Source organism: Typopeltis vanoorti, chromosome 15, assembly GCF_054136105.1.
Source record: "Typopeltis vanoorti isolate ZY-2024b chromosome 15, IOZ_Tvanoo_1.0, whole genome shotgun sequence".
Lineage (NCBI taxonomy): Eukaryota > Metazoa > Arthropoda > Arachnida > Uropygi > Thelyphonidae > Typopeltis > Typopeltis vanoorti.
In genome coordinates, this window is record NC_143563.1 from 66,418,300 (window position 1) to 66,442,279 (window position 23,980).

General features: G+C 35.6%; 1 protein-coding gene across 1 annotated transcript in view; it reads right to left on the minus strand.

Annotated features, from left to right (window-relative positions):
* Nucleotides 1–12,953: 12,953 nt before the first annotated feature.
* LOC150098836 (ras suppressor protein 1-like) overlaps nt 12,954–23,980 on the minus strand; it is a 105,287-nt gene continuing 94,260 nt past the window's right edge. Inside the window, exons 8-9 of the mRNA XM_090404776.1 lie at nt 23,781–23,913; nt 12,954–17,444 (exon numbers count right to left, since the gene is read on the minus strand). Coding sequence (XP_090260902.1) covers nt 17,351–17,444; nt 23,781–23,913 — 227 coding nt within the window. The 3' untranslated portion in view covers nt 12,954–17,350. The remainder of the gene's footprint in view (nt 17,445–23,780; nt 23,914–23,980) is intronic.

Here is a 23,980-nt window from a genome sequence, read left to right on the forward strand (position 1 = left end):
GCTAACATCTTTCCCGCCAAAAGGCTATCTTTTGTGTTTATTTCAGTCTCAACCTAGTGGTGTCGCTTGTTAAAACTTCTTGTTTATAAACTGGTGTTATTTAAGCTTATTTTTTTCTAAAGCTTTCTTCAGTTGTGATCTTTTTAGAAAAGAAATGAGTTAACTGTCCAATTAAATTTTGAAACAGCTGACACTGAATGAAACAACTTTTAAAACTTTTTTTCATGAAAACAAATTTATACATTTACTGAAATAAGAGCTAACAGGTTTCACTCCGGTGAAGTAAAATATTTAAAATTAAGTGGATATTGAATACCACATTATTTCTTAGCCGAATAAAAAACTCAAGGAGAGGAAATCTAATCTAAGAGTTTCATGCCGAATATAGAAAACTATAAAGTTCGGCGAGACCAAGCGTAAGCCAACACCTGGTAGTGCAACACTAGCAAATCGTAGTAAAGGTGGGGTAAGCTGCAATCACTGTCTTTAGTATTTACCCATATGTAAAACACAGCTCCTAGGAGATGTATAATTGTTCTACATTATTTGACATGAAACTCTTAGATTAGATTTCCTATCCTTGAATTTTTTATTCGGCTAAGAAATAATGTGGTATTCAATATCCACTTAATTTTAAATATTTTACTTCGCCGAAGTGAAGTCTGTTGGCAGTGGCAGATTAAGGATAGTTGGGGCCCCTAGACAAATTATATTTCCCCTTCCCCACAAAAAAATAAAATAATAATAAAATAAAAGTTAGGTGACAAATAAATGAAATTTCGTACTTTTGGTTTTTTGAACTTCTTTGAAAAGGATGATAAATAAATAACAAAACTTTTTATTTATTTTTTCTTTTTCTTTTTAATTTTTTATCAGTTTTTTTTTACAATTTTACAAAGTTTTTTTTTACTCGCACTACACTCAAATAATGAAAACACGAAAAGTCACACTAAAAAGTTATTTTTGAAACAAACACCTCACTCTTACACAATTCACTAACAAATGAAGTTAAGGAGCAAGCAGGCGAAACTTCCTATCTCGGCAGTGCAATCACTTTTCGTGACATCGAAGCTGTCAACAGCATCGTGCACCGACATTGGTAATGCGGTTTAATTTAAAGCGTAGATAGCGCGCGCGCTGTTCAAAATACAAAATACGAAGCTTGTCAACTAGCGCCGACATTGGTATTGCGGGATTCTTTAAAGTGTAGACAGTGCGTGCTGTTCAAAATACGTATTAAAACGTAATAATTGTTTTGAAAAAATTTTCGCATAAAATAATCAAGATTTTTATGATGTTTGAAAACATTAATCTATTTTAAAACACTACAGCAAAATGTCTTGGCTTGGGGCCCCCAAAGCTTGAGGCCCATAGGTACGTGTCTCATTGCCTTAATGGGTAATCCACCACTACCTGTTGGCTCTTATTTCAGTAATTGTATTTGTGCACCTTTTGGCGAATCGTACAGTAAAGAAATAAGCTCTGACTACTGAAACTTAAGTATTACATCCAGGTCTACCTACTCACTGATGAGATCCCAAAGAGGGTTGAAACTGGTGCAGGGTTGGCCTTAAGAGGCTCCCCTTGGGGGTAGGTTATTGACTATCTCTGAGTGAGGCCACTGCTGCGATTATGGCTCTGCTTGGTGGTAGGGGGTGAGCCTTCCACTGGGTAGAGCCAATGCTGAGAAGTTCTTCTTGGTGATGGGGTGAGTCTGTCACTGAGTAGAACAATGCTGAGATGGGTGATCTTTCAGAATTACCTAATTTTTAGAGCCTGCTTCACCAATAAAAAATGGTTGAAACCAGTGTGGATAAGGCTTGGGTTCTGAGAGGCTCTGCTTGGGGACAGCTTTTTGCTTGTCTCTGAGTGGGGCTACCTGAGATTATGGCTCTACTTGGTGGTGGGGTGAGTCTGTTACTGGGTAGAGCCAATGCTGAGAAGTTTTTCTTGGTGACTGGGTGAGCCTGTCAGTGAGTGGAACAACACTGCGATGGGCGATCTTTCGAGATCACTAAATTTTAGAGCCTGCTTCACCTATACATAGGTCAAAACCGGTGAGGGGTAGATCTGGCTCTGCTTGGAGGTAGGTTTTTGTTTGTCTCTGAGTGGGGCCACCGCTGAGATCATGGTTCTGCTTGGTGGTGAGGTGAACTTGCAACTGGGCAGAGCCTATGCTGAAAAGTTCTTCTCGGTGACAGGGTGAGCCTGTTACTGAATGGAACAATGCTGAGATGGGCGATCTTTCGGGTTGAAACATAGGTTGAAACTGGTGAGGGTTTAGACTATAAGATTCTCTTATAGTTAAACGTTAAGATTTTGTTTGGTTTCGATGAGGAACTGAATGTAAAATCCACAGTAACAGATAGCAACGCTGTAGCCAATGAAGTTTTAACTGAGCTCTGCTTTGCTGTTACTCAGCCATGACTAGAGCTTTTAGCTCAATAACACCTTATTCAGTGACGGGATAAAGAGTCAAGGACTCAACCCATCTTCTCCCCCCCCCCCCAAGCCGGCCTGGTTGGCCGAGTGGTTAGGGTATCTGCTCTCCAGCCAAAAAGTTAAAGGTTCGAATCCCGCTGTGGGCATTTTGTGATTGTCTGTGAAAATACATGTGGCGGTAGTCGGCAGTAAATGGCTTTGGTGTTAGATGATGAAGGTTGGTGGAGTAGTAAGACAACGAGTTGTAGAGTAGATGCCATCCCTCAATGAGTTTTTGTACTCCCTGGAGTTGTGATGTAATAATAATAATAATTCTATTCTTCCACTAGAACATACTTTAACTCACCAAGTGCCCAAGGGGGAGGGATAGCAGTGCGATGCACAAGAGTGTATGTTTCAGTGGATATAAATCAGGTAATCGTGCTGGCCACAGCCATTGGATATCTTTGGCTTAACACTCCTCTACACACCTGAGATTTATGGGCAATGGCACTCTCGTGCATTAAAGAAAAATCTAGACGAACTGTACCATTAAAAAAGCTGCACTAGGTTAGGGCTCAAGGAGTTACAGCATCCCTATCAAAAACATAAAGATTCACTGCAGCCGTTGATCAATATTTCAGTCCACACGAGAATTCTACCGCCACCGTAAGTGTCTCCTTTCCCTGATGTTGGAGGTTACAGCATTCCTAAACTCATGTAGCAGATTCCAGATCAAACAATAACTGGAATCTGCCTGTAGGCTAAAACGAGATTCATGAACAGAACTACACCCAATTTCTGAGGGTTCCAAGTCGCATTTTCAATTTCGACAAGCTCTGCAGTGGTTTGCGGTTAATGGAATACAAACCACTGGCTTCCTTGCACAGAGTCTACTTGAATTCAGCCATCTTAATACAGTTCACTTATAAATATTTTCAACTCTGACCACAGCAACCTCAAGAAACAATTGATGACAGTACATTGTGTGGTTCTGCCTGGCTGTAAGAGTCATATAAAACATCTATTCTAGTTCATGTAGCAATCGGGCGAACTTGGCCTTGTCATATAATTGTTCCTGTCTCTGATAATATGAGTTCTACGGTCTATTTTTTGGGATGCATGGTTAAAAATAGCACTCAAAACGAACTACCTGGAGAATACCGTATTTACCGTATTATTATACACTATTATTATATATCGGCCATTGTATTATTATACACTACATAAATAAAATCATAACACTTTCATACACTTGTTAACATCATTTAAGACATGTGCAAATCCATGTTCTATTATTGCCACGTATATCAATATTTCCACTGTTGTTGTTGTACTATTTTGTGAGCAGGTTATATAGATTTGGGATTTATATCATGATTGATTTGGTTTGGGTTTGACTTCGTTGTATGTAATGGCGGAAGTAACTAAATGTATTGGGAAAATATTTGTTATTTTATGAGTGTTCTATAGCCTCTTGTTCTTCAACCTGTGGTCCGTGGATCAGTGAAGGTCCGTGGAAATTTCCAGACGGTCTGCCACCCCCCCCCAATCACGTAACAGCTACATGATTCGGGTGCTACGTCGTTGCAATGCGAGTGGGACGCTGCACACGACAATATAGGGCCCGAATATAGGCGAAGTGCACTGCCGTCGAATGCCAGTATTGCGTCACCTCGCCTGTCGACGACGCGTTGCAAAAATTCTTATTTTATCGCGCTCGTCCGTATTATTTTCTAATATTATGTTGTGGTATTTCGGAAAACAAGTTATTTCTTTCGTAAAATTTGAAACCCTAAAAAATGGATGCAAAAAAAGTCAAAAACCTTTTAACCTTCTTTAGTAGAAGCAAGGACAATATTCAGGAGAAAAGTAGTGATGGTACCAAAAGTATGCCAATTACTAGTGCTTCACGTTTAGAAGAAACAAAGAAAAAGAAATATGTTGATACTTCGGAATGTGCAATACAAACCAAAAAAAGAAAAGGAAACTTTGTTAGACGTTTCGACAAGGACTATTTAAAGCAAGGTTTCATTGTAGCCGCTGGCAGTGAACTATCATCATGGCCTTTGTGTATAGTATGTTCCGAAATTCTGTCAAATGACGCTATGAAACCTTCCAAACTTTTACGTCATTTGCATTCGAATCATAGAGATTTCATTGATAAGCCACTGGACTTTTTTGCAAGATTACATGACTAGATGAAAAGTCAGAAAAGTGAAATGAAAATGATGACGACCAGTGACAAGTCGCTACTTCGAGCGTCTTATTTAGTTGCTCTTCGAATAGCTAAAACGAAAAAAACCGTTTACTATTGGTGAGTAGTTAGTAAAGCCTTGCATCTTACATGTCGTACGAGAAATTTTGGGTCCTCAAGCCACTAAAAAACTGGAGACTATATCGCTTTCGGACACCACCATTTGAGAGGAGAATTAATGATATGGCCACCAATATTGAAAAGCAAGTTGTAGAGGGGATAAAGAAAGCGAGATGTTTCACGATTCAACTTGATGAATCAACTTACGTGAGTAACCATGCTATCCTACTTTGCTTCGTGAGGTAGAGTGGTGATGAAGACTTAAGAGAAGAACTTTGTTGCCTTGACTTACCTGGACGAACTACTAGTTCAGAGATATTTAATGTTCTTGACGGGTATTTTCAAGCACAGGGCTTGTGCAAATGCACAAGACAGGAGCAAATGCATCGGACTGTGTACGGACGGTGCTGTGAGCATGACTGGACATCGCTCAGAAGTAGTTACGAAAATAAAGGAAGTCGCGCACCCAGAAGTTTTGTCCACTCACTGTATGATCCACCGGGAGCACCTAGCTGCAAAGAAGCTTTCTACTGAACTAAACACTGTGATGAATGACGAAGTGAAGATCATTAATGAAATTTGTAGTCCAGCTATGAACTCCAGGCTGTTCATGACAGTGTGAGAGTATGGGCTCACACCACCATAATCTCTTTCTCTATGCAGAAGTGATGTGGTTATCGAGAGGAAGGGTTCTTGCACGCCTTTCCGAACTGAGGGAAGAAGTAGAGCAGTTTCTGTGAGAGTGAAAATCTGACCTAGTAGTGCCTTTGTTGAATGAGGAATGGATGGCTAAGCTTTCGTATATAGCGGACATATTTAGCCTTCTTAACGAACTTAACATTTCTCTTTAGGGGGTCTTGTACAAATATTTTTACACAGAGAAATAAAATGAATGCAGTCAAAAAGAAACTGGCTCTTTGAGATAGTCGCGAACAAGAGGAAGATACAGAAATATTCCCACTTTTGGGGAATTTTTGATTGCTGCTAATGTCAACAAGAAAGTCATGATCAACATAATAAGTCAGCATTTAAGAGCGTTAGCTGGAAACTTTAATAATTATTTCCCTGAAAATGAGGATCCTCGTAAAGGTAACCTCTGGATTAATAATCCCTTCTTGGAAGATATAAAATCATTTGCACTTGATCCTCGTGAAAAAGAAAAGCTGAGCGAGTTGTCTTCTGATGTCACTCTAGTGTCCAGACATAAAAAAATGCAATCATTGTCTCAATTTTCGATATCACTCTTAAAAGAATACCAATCTCTGAGTTATAAAGCTATCAAACTGTTAGTCGTTTTTTCGACTTCCTATTTGTGGGAAAAGATTTTTTCTGCCATGTCATAATAAAAAACAAACAGAGAAATCGAATGGATGTTATTACAATGCTTCGTCCCACAGAAACAACGCTCCAGCCACCTATATCAAATTTTCTAACCCCTAAGCAGCGCATATGTCGCAGTAGCTAAAAATTGTAATTTTATAACATTTGATTTAATAAATCAAATACTATCTTTGAAACATTGGTTTATGTTTCTGTCTTAGCTGCCAGCTGGTCCGTGAAATATTTCTCCTATTTTCCCCGGTCCGCAGATGTAAAAAGGTTGAGAACGCTGCTCTAGCCTATTAGCTGTTTTGAGAGTTGTCTCATTCTCTTTTAAAATTATGAGGCCGGTGTTGTATCTGCTGATTGATTTCATGTGTGTTCTCTAACCAGTTGGTTTCTAGTGTCATCTTTGAGGAATGAAAATCCCCCCCCCGCCGAGCTTAAGTGAGGAAAATCATGCCACCACTATTTTGGACAAGATTGGAATTCAAGTTTTTTAAACTGAAGATTTGTTCGATTTTTCACATATTGCATTATCTAATGATAAACTGGCACTTGCACATCAAAAATCAGTTAATGCCTTTTATTCCTTTATAGGGAGTAGGCGAGGCCTTTTATACCCTATCCAGCTTTTGGAGACTGAGTGGGCAGTTCAATCTCCACCAGTAGCCAATCAGAGATAGCTGGCCCATGTCTATCACTAATTATAGCAGCCACTGATGAAGAGGCTGGCAAACAAGTGCTGCCATCTCTTGGTACCTAACCCTAACAAGATATGTCTGAAATAACGTGGGTACTATAGTTGATTTTCTTGAGTTTACAGGATGAAAAACCCGAGTTTCGGGGAGGAAAAATCAACTAAAACTTTGTTAGAAATGTCCTTCCAGTTCGTTTTTTTTTAATTCTATAAATCAGATAAAAAAATAAATGAATTCTACTTGAATGAATGTCTTTATTTCCTAAGGTCATTAGAGGAATCCTTTAGCCTAATTTTTGAGTAGGTGGGAGCTGCTCTAATTTTTATTTTCTACTGAGATAATGAGTGTAAACTATCAATCTAGGGTTTCAACAGGAAGAGAGTGGCAGCTGCTGCCATTTTCTGTCCTTAAATCCTCACATACATGCAATGGTTTCTGATACTCAAATTTTTTGAGATGCAGGTTAAAAATTAGTTTTATAGAGAGAAAATCCCACTTGCCAGTTCCCAAGATCGACTGAATCAGGAACAGGCCGAAGAAAGAGTAAGAAAAAAAAATCATCCAGTCAGCAACTAAAATGAAATCAATAACCGACTTTCTTCAGGTAGCCAAGTAGCATATAAATATTTGTTTTGATATAAATGCCATTTTCACTAACACAGGCGCCCTAAAATCCAGAGATGACAGGGAAAAAAAAACTAACTAAAAAAAAACACGAAATATTCACAATAAAATTTACTTTATGGCAATGGAACAATGCACAACTGAAGCAAATAAACATATGGATAATATGCCAGTTTCTATAAACTGAGGAACAAAGAGAAAACCACATTAACTCATAACTGTGTAATGCATTTTTATACAATTCGGTGCAAAGGAATATGATCTGAAATGAGAATGTGAAATACACAGTGCTCTCATCCCCATGTTCTTGTAGCTGACGGGAGGTCAGATACAAGAACATAGCACTCCTTTTTTTTTTTAGAGATCAGATAATCGGACATTCACTGTAGTTGTATCTTGTGGCTTTCCTTGATTAACTCTGGGATAGTGTTTACAACTGTTGGAATGGTTCTACAGTATGTGAACCACAGAACTACTCGCATACAACCATCTATCTACCTCACATTGGCCAGCCTGTAGTCTTATGATGGCTCGCCACCTGAATTCATTGATATCATGCAGCCATATCCAAAACTTTTACTGTTATTATAAAATGTTTTGCTCTCACTCAAAATGGTAAGCCATTCCAAAACACCAGCTTTTGGGCCATGGCTCATTTGCATATACTGTTGTCAGTGCTATTTATATGATAACTAAACTCAACGTCAATTTTTACATGCTGTACCTGACTTTCATATGCTTTTTTTCCATTTCCTCCGCGTTATCAAGATTTTTCTCTTTGTTCCTTAATCTATGGAAGCCAATGTATGGATATGGTTAAGTGTATGCACACGTATTCTGTAAGGAATATTTGCATACAAGTATATGCATACTACCTTACTAAATATATGTATCATTGAGCATATTATTATTATTAAGAGAAACCTTCAGAGAGTCAGGAATTCATCAAGGGAGGCCATACTATTCGCACCAGCTGTCATACCTGTTCCTTGAATTCATTCACACCACGTGAAACACGCAACATAAAAAGTCAATCCATTCTACTCACGCACTACTCTGAGAGGAAGATCTAGTCATAACCCCTTTCTTGAAAGCATTCTCAACTTCCATGGATGCCCTCGCATCCTTTTCACATCTTCCAGTTAGCATGTTGGCTTCTGATAGCAAGATCTCACTAATGCCTACAATATGAGGTCCCAATATATTAATCAAGGCAATAAACTACACTCAACAAATAACCCATCAATAGAATGGAAAAAAACAATTGTGGTTCCTATCTTCAAAAAAGGTAGTAGAGATGACCCTAAAAACTATAGATAGAGGTATAAAAATATTAAATTCCTGTTACAAAAAATATACCAGAATTTTAAATAAACTAATAAAATAGTTTAAGTTCAAGTCTGGTCGCCGACTGGAGGAACTTTTTCTAAACCTTTCTTCGACTAGTTCCCGAGTTAGTCGCCCGAGGAATGGAAGAATATTCCTGTTGTAACATATCAGAAATTGGTTGAAAGCATGCCCCACAGGGTAGATGCTGTCATTCAGGCCAAAAGCTGTCTATTAATATGCATTCTGGCAATTATTATTATTGTTGTTGCATGGGCACCTCCATGGAGTCCTAAGCTTCATCATGGGACCGTTCTGTTTAACCACTGTGTGGAGAAAATGATAAAAAAGAGACTAGCCTAGAAAAAGTCAGAATTTATATATATATGGACAAAAATAGGATGATAGCAAATATAGATGATATAGCATAATCTATAAGGAAAACTTAAAACATGATAGAAACCCCCCCCCCCCCACACACACACAAAAAGCAAGAAATATGCAATGCAGATAAATTTTAGTAAAGCCAAAAAAAAAAAAAAAAAAATGAAAATAGATAAAGAGAAAAAAACGTTTTAACTTAAACATCGAAGAAATAAAGGGTGAAATAAAGATCAGGTTAAAAATTGATTACTTTGGTGCCTTAATCATAGTCAAATTAAATTCTGTAGGAACTATTAAAGCATAAATCTAAATTTGCCTACTATACCCAAACAAATATTTGATAACATATGCACCTCTCTAAACAACATAAAATCAACATTATAGTTCAATGGTACTCCAATTCACAACTCTTTATGATGCAAATAACACTTGTATTGTTAAACAGGATGGAATAAAAAAAATAGTGATAGTCATGGGCCAGCTATCTGTTTCTGATAGGGCTAAAACGGGCTTAGCCTACTCCCTACAGGAAATAAAAGAAGTTAGTATATTTATTTATTAGGATGGAATAAACATTAACAAACCAAAAATGCATGTGAGAAAAATGAATAAAATATTAACTGTAATGAAAATCAGTGAGATCAGAAATGATGCATATATTACCATATTCCATTAACAGCAGCAATCAAATTCCACAAATTTTCAAATGTGGATGATAGGAGAAGAAAAAATAAGAGCAAGAAAGAACCAAATAGAAAACAAGAACCATAGCTGAACTCTTACAGAAATGCAAGTTGGCTGCAGTCATGGTAGTTTAAACCTGTCTTTGACAGCTGATAATGGTAATGTGACAATGAAAGAATTTAAGATATGGCATGCCATATTTCAGGATGAACCTCCTGCAATGTCTTTACTTCTTGAAGATGCTTCTGCATCTGTCAGTGATGACTTTGCCCTCTGGCTGCAAAGAGCTGGGTTTGAATCCTGTCCAAGGAATAAAGAACTTTTTATATACAGACTTTTCAACTGAAAGTTAGTTAGCTGGTCACAAAGAAGTGTTATACACTCAATGGACAAAACATTAGAGATAGGGGTGATAGGAAGTTAACACTGCCATCACCTGCACAGAATGAAACACACCCAAACCAATGAAGACAGTAAATAGGCGGATGTCGGGGCTTCCCAACAGTGTATTGCAATCGACAAACACGGGTAAATGTGATCTTAGCAGCTTTGATTGTGGATGTATTATCAGTGCAAGACTGATGAATCCCATTATCAGTTGTACTGAGCTGACGGGAGGGTGTGGGTATCATGGTGACAGCATGAGGTCATGCCCCCCCCCATCATATGCCAGGTCAGCTCTGTGATGTTTGAGGAGCCTTCTCATGTGAAACATTAGGTCCCTTAGTGTGTCTGGAGAGGTACTTAAACGCTGTACATTACCACAATGTGCTGGCTGATCACCTATGCACTTTCATGGCCTTCGCACATCCTGCAGCCGATGGTCTGTTTCAGCAGGACAATGTGCCACCCCACCACAACGCAACGCAACTACCCAGGCATGGCTTGAGAAACACTCATCCAAGTTTGGGACCATCCACTGGTCCAAAAGATCCCCAGATTTAAATCCAATCAAATCTCTGGGATGACAGAGTGAGATATCAGATCCATGTATCTGGGACTGACGTCTAAGGTACAATTGTGGACAATGCAACAGGCATGGCTGGAATTACCTCCGGCAATCCTCCAGTATCTGGTGGAGTCAATGCCTTGGAGAGTACAGGGTATTATTTGCACTAGAGAAGGACCAACATGCTATTTATATACACTCAGTGTATATAAATAGCATGTATATAAACCATAAAATATATTTATTAATAAAATAAAAATTTAAATAATTATCTTATTAATTAAAGGCAAAAGAGGGATAACTGGTAAAACTAGTCATTTAATCCTAAAGCCTATGGATCTAGAATTCCAGGAAACTAACAGTGGTTAAACAAAAGCATAATAATAAAAAATAAAAGAAACAACACCTGGATATCAAATCCAGATAGAAGCATATTATTAAGCAGGTGGATTTCAAGTTGAAGATGGTATGTAGAGATTTTTGATTACTCAGAGAATGAAATCCTAGAGCTTGAAGGGGAAAGTGATCAATTGAACAGATAAGGATAGACTGATGAAGTACGGCTTATGTCCTTTTGAACTTCTTTTCAGTCAGGCGATGATGCAGTAGTTAAGACATCCGACTGGTTATATCAGGTCAAGGCATTTGTAGCAACATGATCAAAGAAAGGTCTTGTACAGAAGCATATGTCTGTACAAAGACTTATGCATTAGCAAAGGACATACAGAGTAATTTGTTTCATCACTGAAGGGCTATAGTGCAGCAGCTAAGAGAGTATATCCTGGAGAGAAAGAGAGAGAGAAAAGGGAATACTTAGTTTTTTTTGTTTTAGATAACTTACTGTTAGTGTTCCTCTGTTTTTGTGAGTAGAAATTGTATGTATGTAAAAACACATACATACAAAGATAGTGTGATTGTTGGAAAATGCAACAACCAACATTTTTTGAATGAAAAACAAACTCTGATTTTGTATTTGCTACTACTGAAAAGCCAAAACATTTTGGATTAGAATTATATAAGGATTCGAACTCATGAAGTTCACAGAAGAAAATATTTGATTTATTATCATCATCAAATTCCTGCCATGTACCCTCAAGGGATGTAAAGGATATGATAGTACTACATGAAAAATTTGTCATTACTAACTTTCTATCTACAATTTTCCTCCAAATCAGTCTGTTACCTATCAAGAACTCAAACATTATCAGATCTTATATTTCTATCTTCTAAGGCACTTTTTACTGTATCAATCTGCCTATACCTCTCAGTATGAAATTCAATTTTATCTTGCTCAAGACTAAATGGTGATCGCTTCCAATTTCAAATCCTCTGTATACTCTAGTGTCCTGCACCAGGGAGAAAACATCACTATCAACAATAACATAGTCAATGAGACTTTTCTTATTCCTTGCCTCTTCTCTCCATGTGAATTTGTGCACATTTTTATGTTGGAACATGATGGTAGTAATAACCAGTCCATGTCCTGAGAAAAAATCCAACAGGTATTTGCCATTATTATTATTAACTTTTCTCTTTTATTCAAATTTTCACAAAAAATTTTGCATGTCTGACAATCATTTCCTATTCTGCTATTTAGATCCCCAACAAGGACCAACTTTCCCTTTGTCATTGTGCAAGATGCTTTCTCTAAAGTCTGAAAAAAATCCCTCCACTTCTGCCTTATTAGAACTGTGGGACCATAGGCACAAATAAGTCTCATTGTCCAGTTCCCCATTCTGATATTTGCCCACATCACTCTACTTGAGACTGCCTGCCATTCAAGAAGATTAGCCTTGTATTTAGTGTTGAATACTATGGCTACTACTTCATTTCCTTGATTGTCATTGCCTGAATATAACATTTTGTATTTATTGCTCAGAAAGATCTCACCAGTTTTTGTCTTTTTTGTTTCAGTCATCCGTATTATGTCGATCTGGTACTTATCTAATTCCTCAGCTAGCTCCATTTCTTTGCCATTCAGGCTTGTTGATAGTATTGATCTTTAACTCTGGTGATGTTTAGTTTGGGTGTATTTTCAGATTTGTTCCAGTAGCTGACTTTTTGCTGTTGGCCCTGGTTCCCTGGCAAAAACAACGGGGGCCTTGTTTAACTGGGTGATGCCTCAACCAGCATGAAATTTTGTCATGTTGTACCATCATTTTGTATTTTGGTTTGATTTATTAAAAAATTAGAAAAGCTGAAATTAAAAACTGAAGTCACATTTCTGTTAAACAATAACAGCATTTATTACATTTTTAGCAACATTTCGGAATTATCAATATGTAATACATTAAAAATTCACATACTAAAGGTTTCACACACAAAAAATGAGCAGTACTGTATATGTAAAAATGTTATCGAAAGGCATACCAGCTGTTTTTAAAATAATATATGTATATCTATATAATATATATGGATATAAAAAATAAACTGCAAATATCAACTGTTTGCAGATGTAATTAGCACCAGAAAATATTTCCTCTTATCATACACTACAATTATACTAACAATTTTTAATACAATTAAGTTTCTTTTTTTTACTTTCCAAAATTTCCCATAAAATTTGTCAAAAAACTATAATATAATGTTAATTTAAAAAAGTTCTGAAACTACAAAAAGAAATCACAAATTATGTCCAATTTGAAATATTTTTTCCCTTTAAATATTTATGTAAAACAGCAATAACAGTAAAAGTGAAATTTGTCTTTTTAATTTCACAAGATCTGTTTTTGCAAAGGATTAAAATATTTTATTTTCTGTAGAAATAAATACACACATGGATCAGTGTGCTGGAGAATACATATGCAGAAACTAGATAGACATTATCTAATAACTAGGATTTTGCTATAAGACAATACTAAATAACTGAACAAAATATTTATGTTTGTATTTTCATATAGATAATTATGTTGGAACCAGAACAAAATTATCCAACTATTATGGTATACTCTGAATACCTTAAGCAAAGAATGAAAATCGTGATATCTAGACTTCAAAATTCCACTTAAAAAAATCTCTGCCCAAATCAAGCTCACATTATTTATCATTTTTTAAATCTCTCTTGAACAGTATGCTCATCAGTGGCATAACTTTTTTATAATAAAGAAGTGGATAGATATTCATGAAATAAGTAAGTATAACTCATGGGACCTCCCTAGAGAATTCTTACAAACTTTTTGTACCTACTAGTCACAAACTGAAAAGTTTTAGTCTAGTTTCAGACTACATTTGCATTGAATTCATGTCTTCTTAAAAACTTCAGTAATGAGAATTAATTAAAAAAATATTGATTTACTCAATTTTATTTTTTAATCAATGCGACATTCTCGTAAGTTGATTTACTCAAGAAATACAAAACACCAGAAAACTGAAAAATATACTTTCATACTCAAATATCACTTAAGATATAAAGAACAAATAACACACAATTTCTCTCACATGAAGTCAATTACAGCAATACTGATCCCAAATTTAATAAATTTAAATAAATAACTACGAAATTGTATGAAACCATCTAATATAAGAATTCATTTAGCAAAACAATTAATTTTAAAATGAATAATCACCTCAAAAGATTCTCTACATACACAGACATAGCAAGTGGATTCATTCCACATGAGATTCAGCTAAATGCAATCAGGAAGAAAAAGGTACTAAATACCAGAATTATACTATATAACCAAGAAGGAATTCTTCTTAGTTTAATCAGTAACAATGATGACCTTTGGCTGGAAAGAGTGGACTTTTGAATCCCATCTGTGATGTCAAGAACCATTGGAGTTTTTTAACTATAGAGGAGAGGAGGTATAATACAAACATACAAGTCATTAAAGGGATCATACAGTATATATACAAGTGAGAATTTGCAGCTTATGGCTAATGTTGGTTGAAACCTGGGGTCACTAAAAGCTGAGTAACTGTTTAAGAAGTATGTGAGGTTAATTCCTTTCATTTGGGAGTGTAGTAGGAATATGGAATGGGTTATCTTTAGAAGTTGTGTCTTTGGTGAAATTGTTCAAGGAGAATGATAGGTATTTGGATATGAGTGCTGAAAATGGCCTCTCCTTCTGAGTCCACGAACTTCCTTGGCAAGATGTTCTGCCACTGGCACCCTTCAACACCTGCACTCATTGCCAGATTTAAGATTGTTGTATGCCTAAGCTACAACTCTTAAGAGGTCTCTTTTACGATGTAAATTTTAGGTTATCTATACTGAGGTGGAGGCAGCTTGTGATGCCTTATGCTGTAGCTTGTCTAGCTTATGCATATATCTGCCACTGTCTGCACCCTTGGCAACTGCCGCATTGCAAAAGCATTCTTTTGCAATGGGGCAGTTGCCAAGCAAAGCACATGCACGTGCACACACACACAGCAGACAATCAGAGCATTAATTAGGCTTATATGTAGCCAAGTAACTAAGCCATAACAGGCCACTGAGCTTAACATCAAGGGTAAGGTCTAAACCAAAACAATCTGAAACTTGTAAGCATTTTTAGGGCAGAGATTTTCCCTTAATTTTTTTCATTCAAATATCATAGGCCAGTCACATATGACATAATGCCTGATAATTTTGGGTTTCACTTTCCCTTCAAAAACATGCACCTGCCTCAAACAGTTTTTACAGGAGCATTCCATATAGTAAAAACAGAATAATTCATGGTATCATGCCACTGTTGCTCTAAATGGACATATGTCTATTGTTGGAAGGTTGATAATAACAACCAATTCCTGCAACCAAGTGATAAATAATATGAAACATTAAAATTTACTATATCATTCAATCTTCCATTAATATGTTAGGTAAAATGGCTTGACATGCCAAGTAACTTGGCTTTTCATTAACCTAAATTATGGTTAATTCTATTGATGTTTGCTAAGTACATTGATGTATGTGTTCTTTCAGAGTTTTTTGTTTTGTTCTGTGGAAAATTAAAAAAAAAAAAGCAGAGTTTCTGAGTGAAAAACTCTCCATTTCTGCAAGCAACTGACTTCAACCACAGCTGGGTAATAAAATGTTATAGCTGGCCTGGTTGGCCGAGTGGTTAGCGTATCCGCTTTCCAGCCAAAAGGCTGCGAGTTCGAATCCCACAGTGGGCACAGATGTTTGTGATTGTCTGTGAAAATCTAGTGGTGGTGGGTGGTAGATGGCGTTGGTGTAGATGATGATGATGATGATGGTAGCTGCAGTTGGTGGAGACAGAGTTGTAGAGTAGGTACCCTCCCTTGAATGAGTCTTTGGACTCCCTGGAGGTGTCATGTAATAATAATATTTATTAACTGTCAATCAGAATAGCATAAAAGAAAAGTGTGTCACTAAAGAATATTAAATTGAATATATCAATAACCTTTTCCCCGATTTCACTGCATAGCCACTCTCGCCCTTACAAATTTAGGGAACAAAGGAATAGTTTTTTTAATAAACTGTCCCTTTGCAGAAGAGTCACTACAGTGAATTATTTTTAGAATAGCATTGATATTGTGCAGCCTTTTGTCAGATTTTTTCCAGAGTTTGTTACAATGAATGAATGAATTCACTATAACAGTGGTTGCTAATAGCGAGAACTGACTATATTTTTCCCTAAATGCTTGAATGCAATAATCATAATACTGTTTTGCATTAGATTGCAAAAAGTTGTACCTATGAGAATGATTAAACCAAATCACTCCTTAAAACATACAGAAAGCATATCAGAAAGCTAGTCATCTCATCTTGTTTTTGTTACTTCACTTTTTCCAAATTTAATATTAAAAATATATGTGAAATGAATTAAAATATTTTAGAAAAAGTGAATAGTGTAACAAAATGAACAGCAAGCATTGCTTTTTGCTTCCTATCCTATTTATCTGGAAAAAATAATATTTTATATTCATTCTGTTGCAATAAACAGAAAGAAACTGAGCATGTTAAATGATTAGAACTTCTAATTCATTCTAAATTGTCTTTTTCTTTTTTTTTGTTGGAAACTATAGAAGTTTCTCTATGTCAAAGGAAAATATCAATTTGAGAATTGAGAATCCTTGGACTTATATGATTATAATAACTGCAAGTCCAGTTGTCAAAGAGAATAATCCTTCAATATATTTGAAGATTCCTAAAAATGTAAGTTACATAAATGCAAATACTTTCAACTACAGTGATTTAAAAATCACCTCTCAGTAAATTTCACAATCTATTGTAAAGAAATACTGTCAGCACATGTATTGGGTATTCCAAAGAATGCATAATATACAGTAGATATAGAAACATAAGAAAATTCTCACATTTGCATATTTTTAGAAGACTAACATATACATATAAAAAAAAATCAGATATTTCTGTCAAGTCTTGATCAAAATAGATAAAGCAAGGATTTCAAATTTTAAAAAAGTCATACTAAATAAAAACTTAAGATACAAATGGTGAAAATGCTTGCAAAATGAGAATATTTACATTTAGCTAGTAGACTTTTTTTTTATGCTGAAAGAATATAAGTACAGATGTTGAGCTAGTTACAAAAATGGATAAAATCTATACTTTACACAATATTAACAACATACAAGTAATGATAATATGCAACAACAACAACATAAGCATATGAAGTCATTTGGGGCAAGTTTAATAAAAATATAAATCGTTGCTCTCCTTTAATTATGATCCCTTTTGCGGCTTATTTTCTTGGATTTGTCAGTAGTCTTAGGTGGAGGTATAGATTCAACTTGGGCACGACGTCCATACACACTGCAAGGAAATTAATGAAATATATGAATACAATAAATTTAGTATTTTCTATAATATACAATAAAGAAACAATGTATTATTATAATAACTTTCTCCAATTCCCTTTACTTTCTTTTAAAGATCATCCCAAAGAATACTGAGGTCATGTGAATAACTTAGTGTCATGTTGGAGGCTTAATGGATTGTATACAGCACTCAGAAAGGATTACAACAGAATTTAATTATGTTTTAATTTAATAGGAAGAATTTAATTCTTCCTATATTTTGTCTCAGTCAATGAGACATCTTCAGGGATTACAAAAAAACTAATGTAACATGCATACAAATCACAAACAATATTAAGTCCAACCACATGGGTGAACTAAAGTCCTAACTAGGTGGAGCGCCCTCTAAGAGTGGTTGTAGGTGGCCTGGAATGTAAAGTGGGACCTCTGGTGATAAGCGTTTCCCAAATCTTCGGAAGCTTAATGCAACCATATTTGTTAAGATTTGATTGATTCCTGAGAGCTGCTGCTGATTCCAAGAATAGTCTCTCTTTTTTGAATTTGTTGTGGTGGAGCATGGTGGTTTTTTTCCATGAGATCCTGTGGGTTGTATCCAAGACATGGTCAGCCAGATCTGACTGACCATAGTCATAGTTGCAGATGTATGACTTATGTTCCTCCAGGCAGAGAGTAGCTGATCTGCCTGTCTGTCCAAAGTACACCAGTTTACAGGAACAGGGTACTTTATAGACTCCAGGCACTGAGAGAGGAGGGGAGCTGATCTTTTGTAGAGCGGATAAGGGTAGCAAGTTTGCGGTGGGGCTTAAATGCTGTGTGTAGGTTGTACTTTTTCTGAGTGCTGTATACAATCCATTAAGCCTCCAACATGATGTGCTCACAGCACTTAAGCCTATACACACGAATAACTTAGTGCTTTATCTAATTTCACATCAGCTAAGAGAGAAATTTTACTCTGAGTATTTGAACTTAAATTAATGAATTACCTGAACTTAAAACATTAATGAATTATTTGAACTTAAAACATTAATGAATGCATTAAATTAAATATAAAGAGTCCTAAAATCCAAACTCTCATATACTCCTTAATTAACAATTTAACTCCAAGGTCCTCCCACCCATCTAAACACTATTTCTTGTTGTTTATCCTCCCAATGAAACTGAAATTCTTTAATTTCAATTTCCTACTATGATTAAGTAAATCAAAACCACATAGTGGCTGTTTTTAATTCTGATGTTATTAATAAATAATAGATCCTACTACCTCTAGATAGTTTTCATCATACAAGGTAATTTAAAAATATACAAAAAAAATTAACTCTTAAAAATTGTTATTCTATTTACAGATTTTTCATTAGTAAAGCAAAATATCATCTATGCTAAAATTGCTCATTAAAAATACACCATTTTTCTTAACTCACAAAATAATTTGTCCACAATGTTATTGTTGAAATTCAGGCCCTTCCTAAGCAAGAGCACTCTTTTCTCACAGTCGCTTCTGATAACATTACAATTCCCCTCATGTGAATTTTTTTTGAGACCTACACCATTATACCAGGTTTCAGAAATTACTTTTGCTCTTTCTGCAACATTTTTTATGAACTATGAACTTATCCAGCTCAGTAGATCATTTAGATCACAAAACAGTTTAATATCTACCATTTCTTCTAATTTGAACCGTAGAAGCTTAGTTTTTAAATTTCATGCATTTGTGTTATGAAGCAGTATATTGTTCAAATCAAGCTGTAACATCATGGATTTCCAGCCATTCATTCAAACATCTTCACCAGATTTTGATACACTCTTTTCCTTCTCTTCTTGCCAACTGCACAGTGACTAACCGTGTGTTAAGGCTTAAGTGCTTGGAGGACATCATGTTGGAGGTGTAATGAAGTACTGACAGCACTAGGATAGGATTAAAAACTAAATTTAATGCTTCCAATATTTCATCTCAGCACTGAGACATTTTCAGGGAGTACAAATAACACTTGTAATACACACACACACACACACACACACACACAAAGACAACACAATACTCAATGAAGCACGTGGGTGACTAAGGTCCTATCTAGGTGGTGTGCTCTCTAGGGTACACCACTGTTTACACCTTAGGCAACCTACAAACATCTTTCTAGGATGTTTGTAGGTGGCCTAGGATGTAAACTGAGACCTATGATGATTATTGTTTCCCAAATTTTGGGAAGTTTTATGAATTCATATTTGTTTAAATTAGGTTGATTTCTGAGTGCTGCTGCAGATTCCAAAATCAGTCTTTCCTTTTTAAATTACTATGTTGGAGCATGGTGGTTTTCTTCCAGAAGATCCTGTGAGTTGTATCCAATAAATGTATCCAGTAAATGCCTCTTATTTTTTACATGGCAAAATTTGAAAAATGAGCCATAGACTCAGCACCTCTCAAACTTTCTATCTGACTAAGATACGTAGATGATGTGTTCTCTATAATAAAATTAGTTTAATCCTTTATCCAAGTGTGAGCAAACAAAGTTTGCGCCTGAAAGTATCTTCAGGACTGGGATAAAACTTTCAAGATGTGTTCTCTATCTGGCCTCATGGCCTAGATATATTAGACTTCTTCCTTAGTCACCTCAACAGTTCACATTCAAGAATCTAGTTTACAATGGAAAAGGAAAACAACGATAGTTTATCCTTCCTAGACATCTTTGTAACACACTTTCCGAATGGTAACCTCTCCTTCACTGTATATAAAACTCACACAGACAGATACATTCACAAACTTTCCCACCACCCCATCTTAACAATATGGCATCATTAAAACATTACAATACCAATAGAGTCTATAATCTTTGTTCCAGTGGAACTCTCTTTCAACTCAACTCAACCATATACACAACACCTTCCTATCCAATGGTTACAGTGATCACAGAATTAAATAAATAATCAATTCCTTCCCCATTCTTTGGACATCACCTCAGAAGGATTTCAGACATGCCATTACCATCCCCTACATCTGTGGCACATAAAAAAAAAAACCTAGGTTTTTAAAAAAAGTACAACCTATACACAGCTTTTAAGCCCCACAGGAAACTTGCTACCCTCATCCATTCCACCAAAGACCAGCTCTCTCCTCTCTCTCTCTCTCTCTCTCTCTCTGTGGCTGGAGCAGTTAGCTTACTTCAGACAGACAGGTAGATCTGTTTAGATTAACACAAATCATACATCTGCAATCATGACCATGGTCAATCTGGCCTTGCACAGCATGTATTGGATACAACTCACAGGATCTTCTGGAAGAAAACCACCATCTGCAGTGGCACTCAGAAATCAACCTAATTTAAACAAATAAGGATGCACAAAACTTCCCAAAATTTGGGAAACAATAATTGTCAGAGGACCTAGTTTACATTCTAGGCTGCATACAAACACCCATAGAGGGTGCACTACCTAGATAGGACTTTAGAGTCACCCACGTGTTTCATTAAGTATTGTCTTTGTGCGTGTGTGTGTTACAAATGTTATTTGTATTCCCTGAAGATGTGTCAGTGACATACGAAATATCGGAAGCATTAAAATTAGTTTTTAATCCTTTCCTAGTGCTGTCAATACTCCATTAAGTCTTCAACATGATGCACGGTGACAAACCTTTGTTCTTTCTGCAACATTTTTTTTTTTATAAACATTACATTATGAACTTATCCAGCTCAGTAGATTATTCAGCAATCAAAGACACTTCATCACCATGAAATTATATCCAATTCTTAATAAATCAAAACTGATAAGTTAAAAAAACTACAATTGTGATTAGCACAAAATCTAGTTAAAATTCAATTTATTATCAAATCAGCATAATAAAATTTATTTATTTCTTCTTGATTTTTCAGCTACAGTCACTACCAATAAATCCTCCTGTTCTAACAACTTAAATAAGAACCAGTTTTACATCAGTGTTGGCTATTAGTATGAATGTCTGAATTTACTGCCCAAAGCACTGAGGCTATAATGACAGCATATTATGTCTGTAAATTGTGTGTGTTCTTTTGGCCAGTTTCCATATTTTACAGGAGAAAAAAACCATGCCACTTCTGTTTGAGACTGGCTAATTCACTTTCCTCTTCTTTGATCCTCTTTATTATGACTCTTCATTAGGATGAGTTTCCTTCTTCAGTCCTGTTCCTTACCTGATTCATCCTCCAAAACCAACCACTTAAAACATATGAAATATTTTAGATTTGAACTTCTCCAAGTACGAAGATTTTTGTCCCACTAAGATGCTGTAAGAACTCAGCATTTGCAATGCTGGAACTTGTAGAAGTTCAACTGAAAATTTAACAGCATGGCTATAACATTTTTTCTGAAAAATCTAAAGTAGGAACAACAGAAAATAGTTCAAAATTAGAATCTTAAAATCAGGAAAGTTAGAAGAAAATGTCTGCAATCTAGTTAGCCAAGTGGATAGTATCTTGCTCTCCAATCAACAGGCTGTGATCACAAATTCTTTATCAAATCAGCATAATATTGATAAAATTTACTTTATTTCCTTTGATTTTTTGCAATTACAGTGACTACCAATAAATCCTCCTTGACCTTTCTAGATCTTTTAAATAAACTCCAGTTTTACATCAGTGGTATACTGGCTAGCATGAATATCACAGAATTCATTTCCTTTTCCTTATGATTTTTTTTTTTAAACCTCCAGCTTTGCTGCATATGGTTTGAATCCTGCAGTTACACAGTACTGACGGTAGATGAATTTCATCACCCAGCAGATCACCATCCTATTTAAGGCCTGAAGTGACTTGAAAGTATTCCATGTTTAGTTTCTAGAACAGGATTTCCAGATTATCTGAGAACATATTTCAGATTTATAACTTTTCATTGAAGAAATTCACTTTAAAAATGTATGTATTTCTATTTCAATACCAAGATTAATCTACTTTTACTTCACAAAACACTATTTAAATCAGTAATTAAAAAATAACTATGTCTGCAATCAACCAGAACTGAAAAAAAAAAAAAAAAATTGTACTCTGCAAACTTAGAGGCTAGCTAGAATAGGAAGGGGAAGATTTTTCAGCTATTTTGGAAGGTTTTCAGTTCTGAGAGATTCAATTCATTTCCCCATATGATATTCATATGGGGAAATGAATAAGACAAGTATTTGGATAGCATGGAACTTCTGTATCTGAAATAATCTGACTAGTTATGATCTCTTTTTATCTTAAATCTCAATGGAAAGTTTTTACCAAAAGAATTTCTTCTAAAACTTCCATCCAATATGATGGTTCTCATTATGATAATACTTCTTCAATCAGGGAGCTATCCCAAACCTCTTAGGAATGTTTTTTTTTATTGTTTATAGTATGCTGGTTATAAAATCTCGGCAGGGCATTGCATTATCCACAAGCTCCCAGTTTCTTAGCTATTCTCCACTTAAGATATTTTATTATAATAATATCCAACTTTGAAAAGTCTTTCCTCTCTCAGTGTAGCACTATTTTTCTCAGATTCAAGTTAAAATTATCTTTGGATGATTAACATTTTTGTCAAAGTAGCTAAGAATATGAGAAATTAGTGTATTATGACTGCTAACTATGTATTCTCAAACTGGTTAATCTGTTTTTTCATGAAGACCCAAGATTGCCTGACTTTAGCCTTGCCTAAAAAACCTAGAAATTTAGCATAGCATTTTTGTGAAGAACAATATATCCTCTTCTTTCCATTCCAAAAAATCAACTAAGAACCTCTGAAGTATACCACTTGGTATGTATGCATACAAATGCTTTTCCGAGTGTTATAATTGTCCATGCTTTGTTCCTTTGCATTGCAATAATGTTTAGTGCACAAAAAAGGTGCTGCAGAATTTTTTTTTCCTCATGTGGGTGATAGTAGATAAGGATCTGAAATTTAGGGGACACATTGCCAAAATTGTGAAGACAACACAAAGGTTTCTGGGAATGATGTGGAGGACACTGACTTGTAGAAGTAGGGAGATTCTTGTTCCATTATAGGAGGGTTGTTCAATAAGTCCATGCAAAGTCTAAGAGATACTGCCACCAGTACGTATCGAGGCTATTTTTAGTTGCTGGCAACTGTTGGAGGATCACACACTAAGTTTCACACACTAAGTTTCAGTCAGATAGATCTATTACTCTGTGTTTGGCATTCATTTGAATCAATCAAGTACTGTGATTTGTGAAAAATGGATAAGAAAGAATATCGTGTAGTGATTAAACATTACTTTTTGAAAAGCAAAATGGCTCAGGAAACCAAAGCTAAGCTTGATAAACATTATGGTCAATCTGCACCTTCGATTAGAATGGTTTATAAGTGATTTAGTAACAGTTTAACTTACTACTTGTATGTATCAGAACGAATATACTCAATAACATGAGACACTCCCAACAACAGTTGATCAGCTATTGGTGGCACCCAAGGATTGTTATCCATTCTAACAACACAGTGATGACCAAGAAGATCAAGATTACCTAAGTTTATCCAAAAAATAAAATATCAGTTATACATTTATTATCACAGTAATATATATATATATAT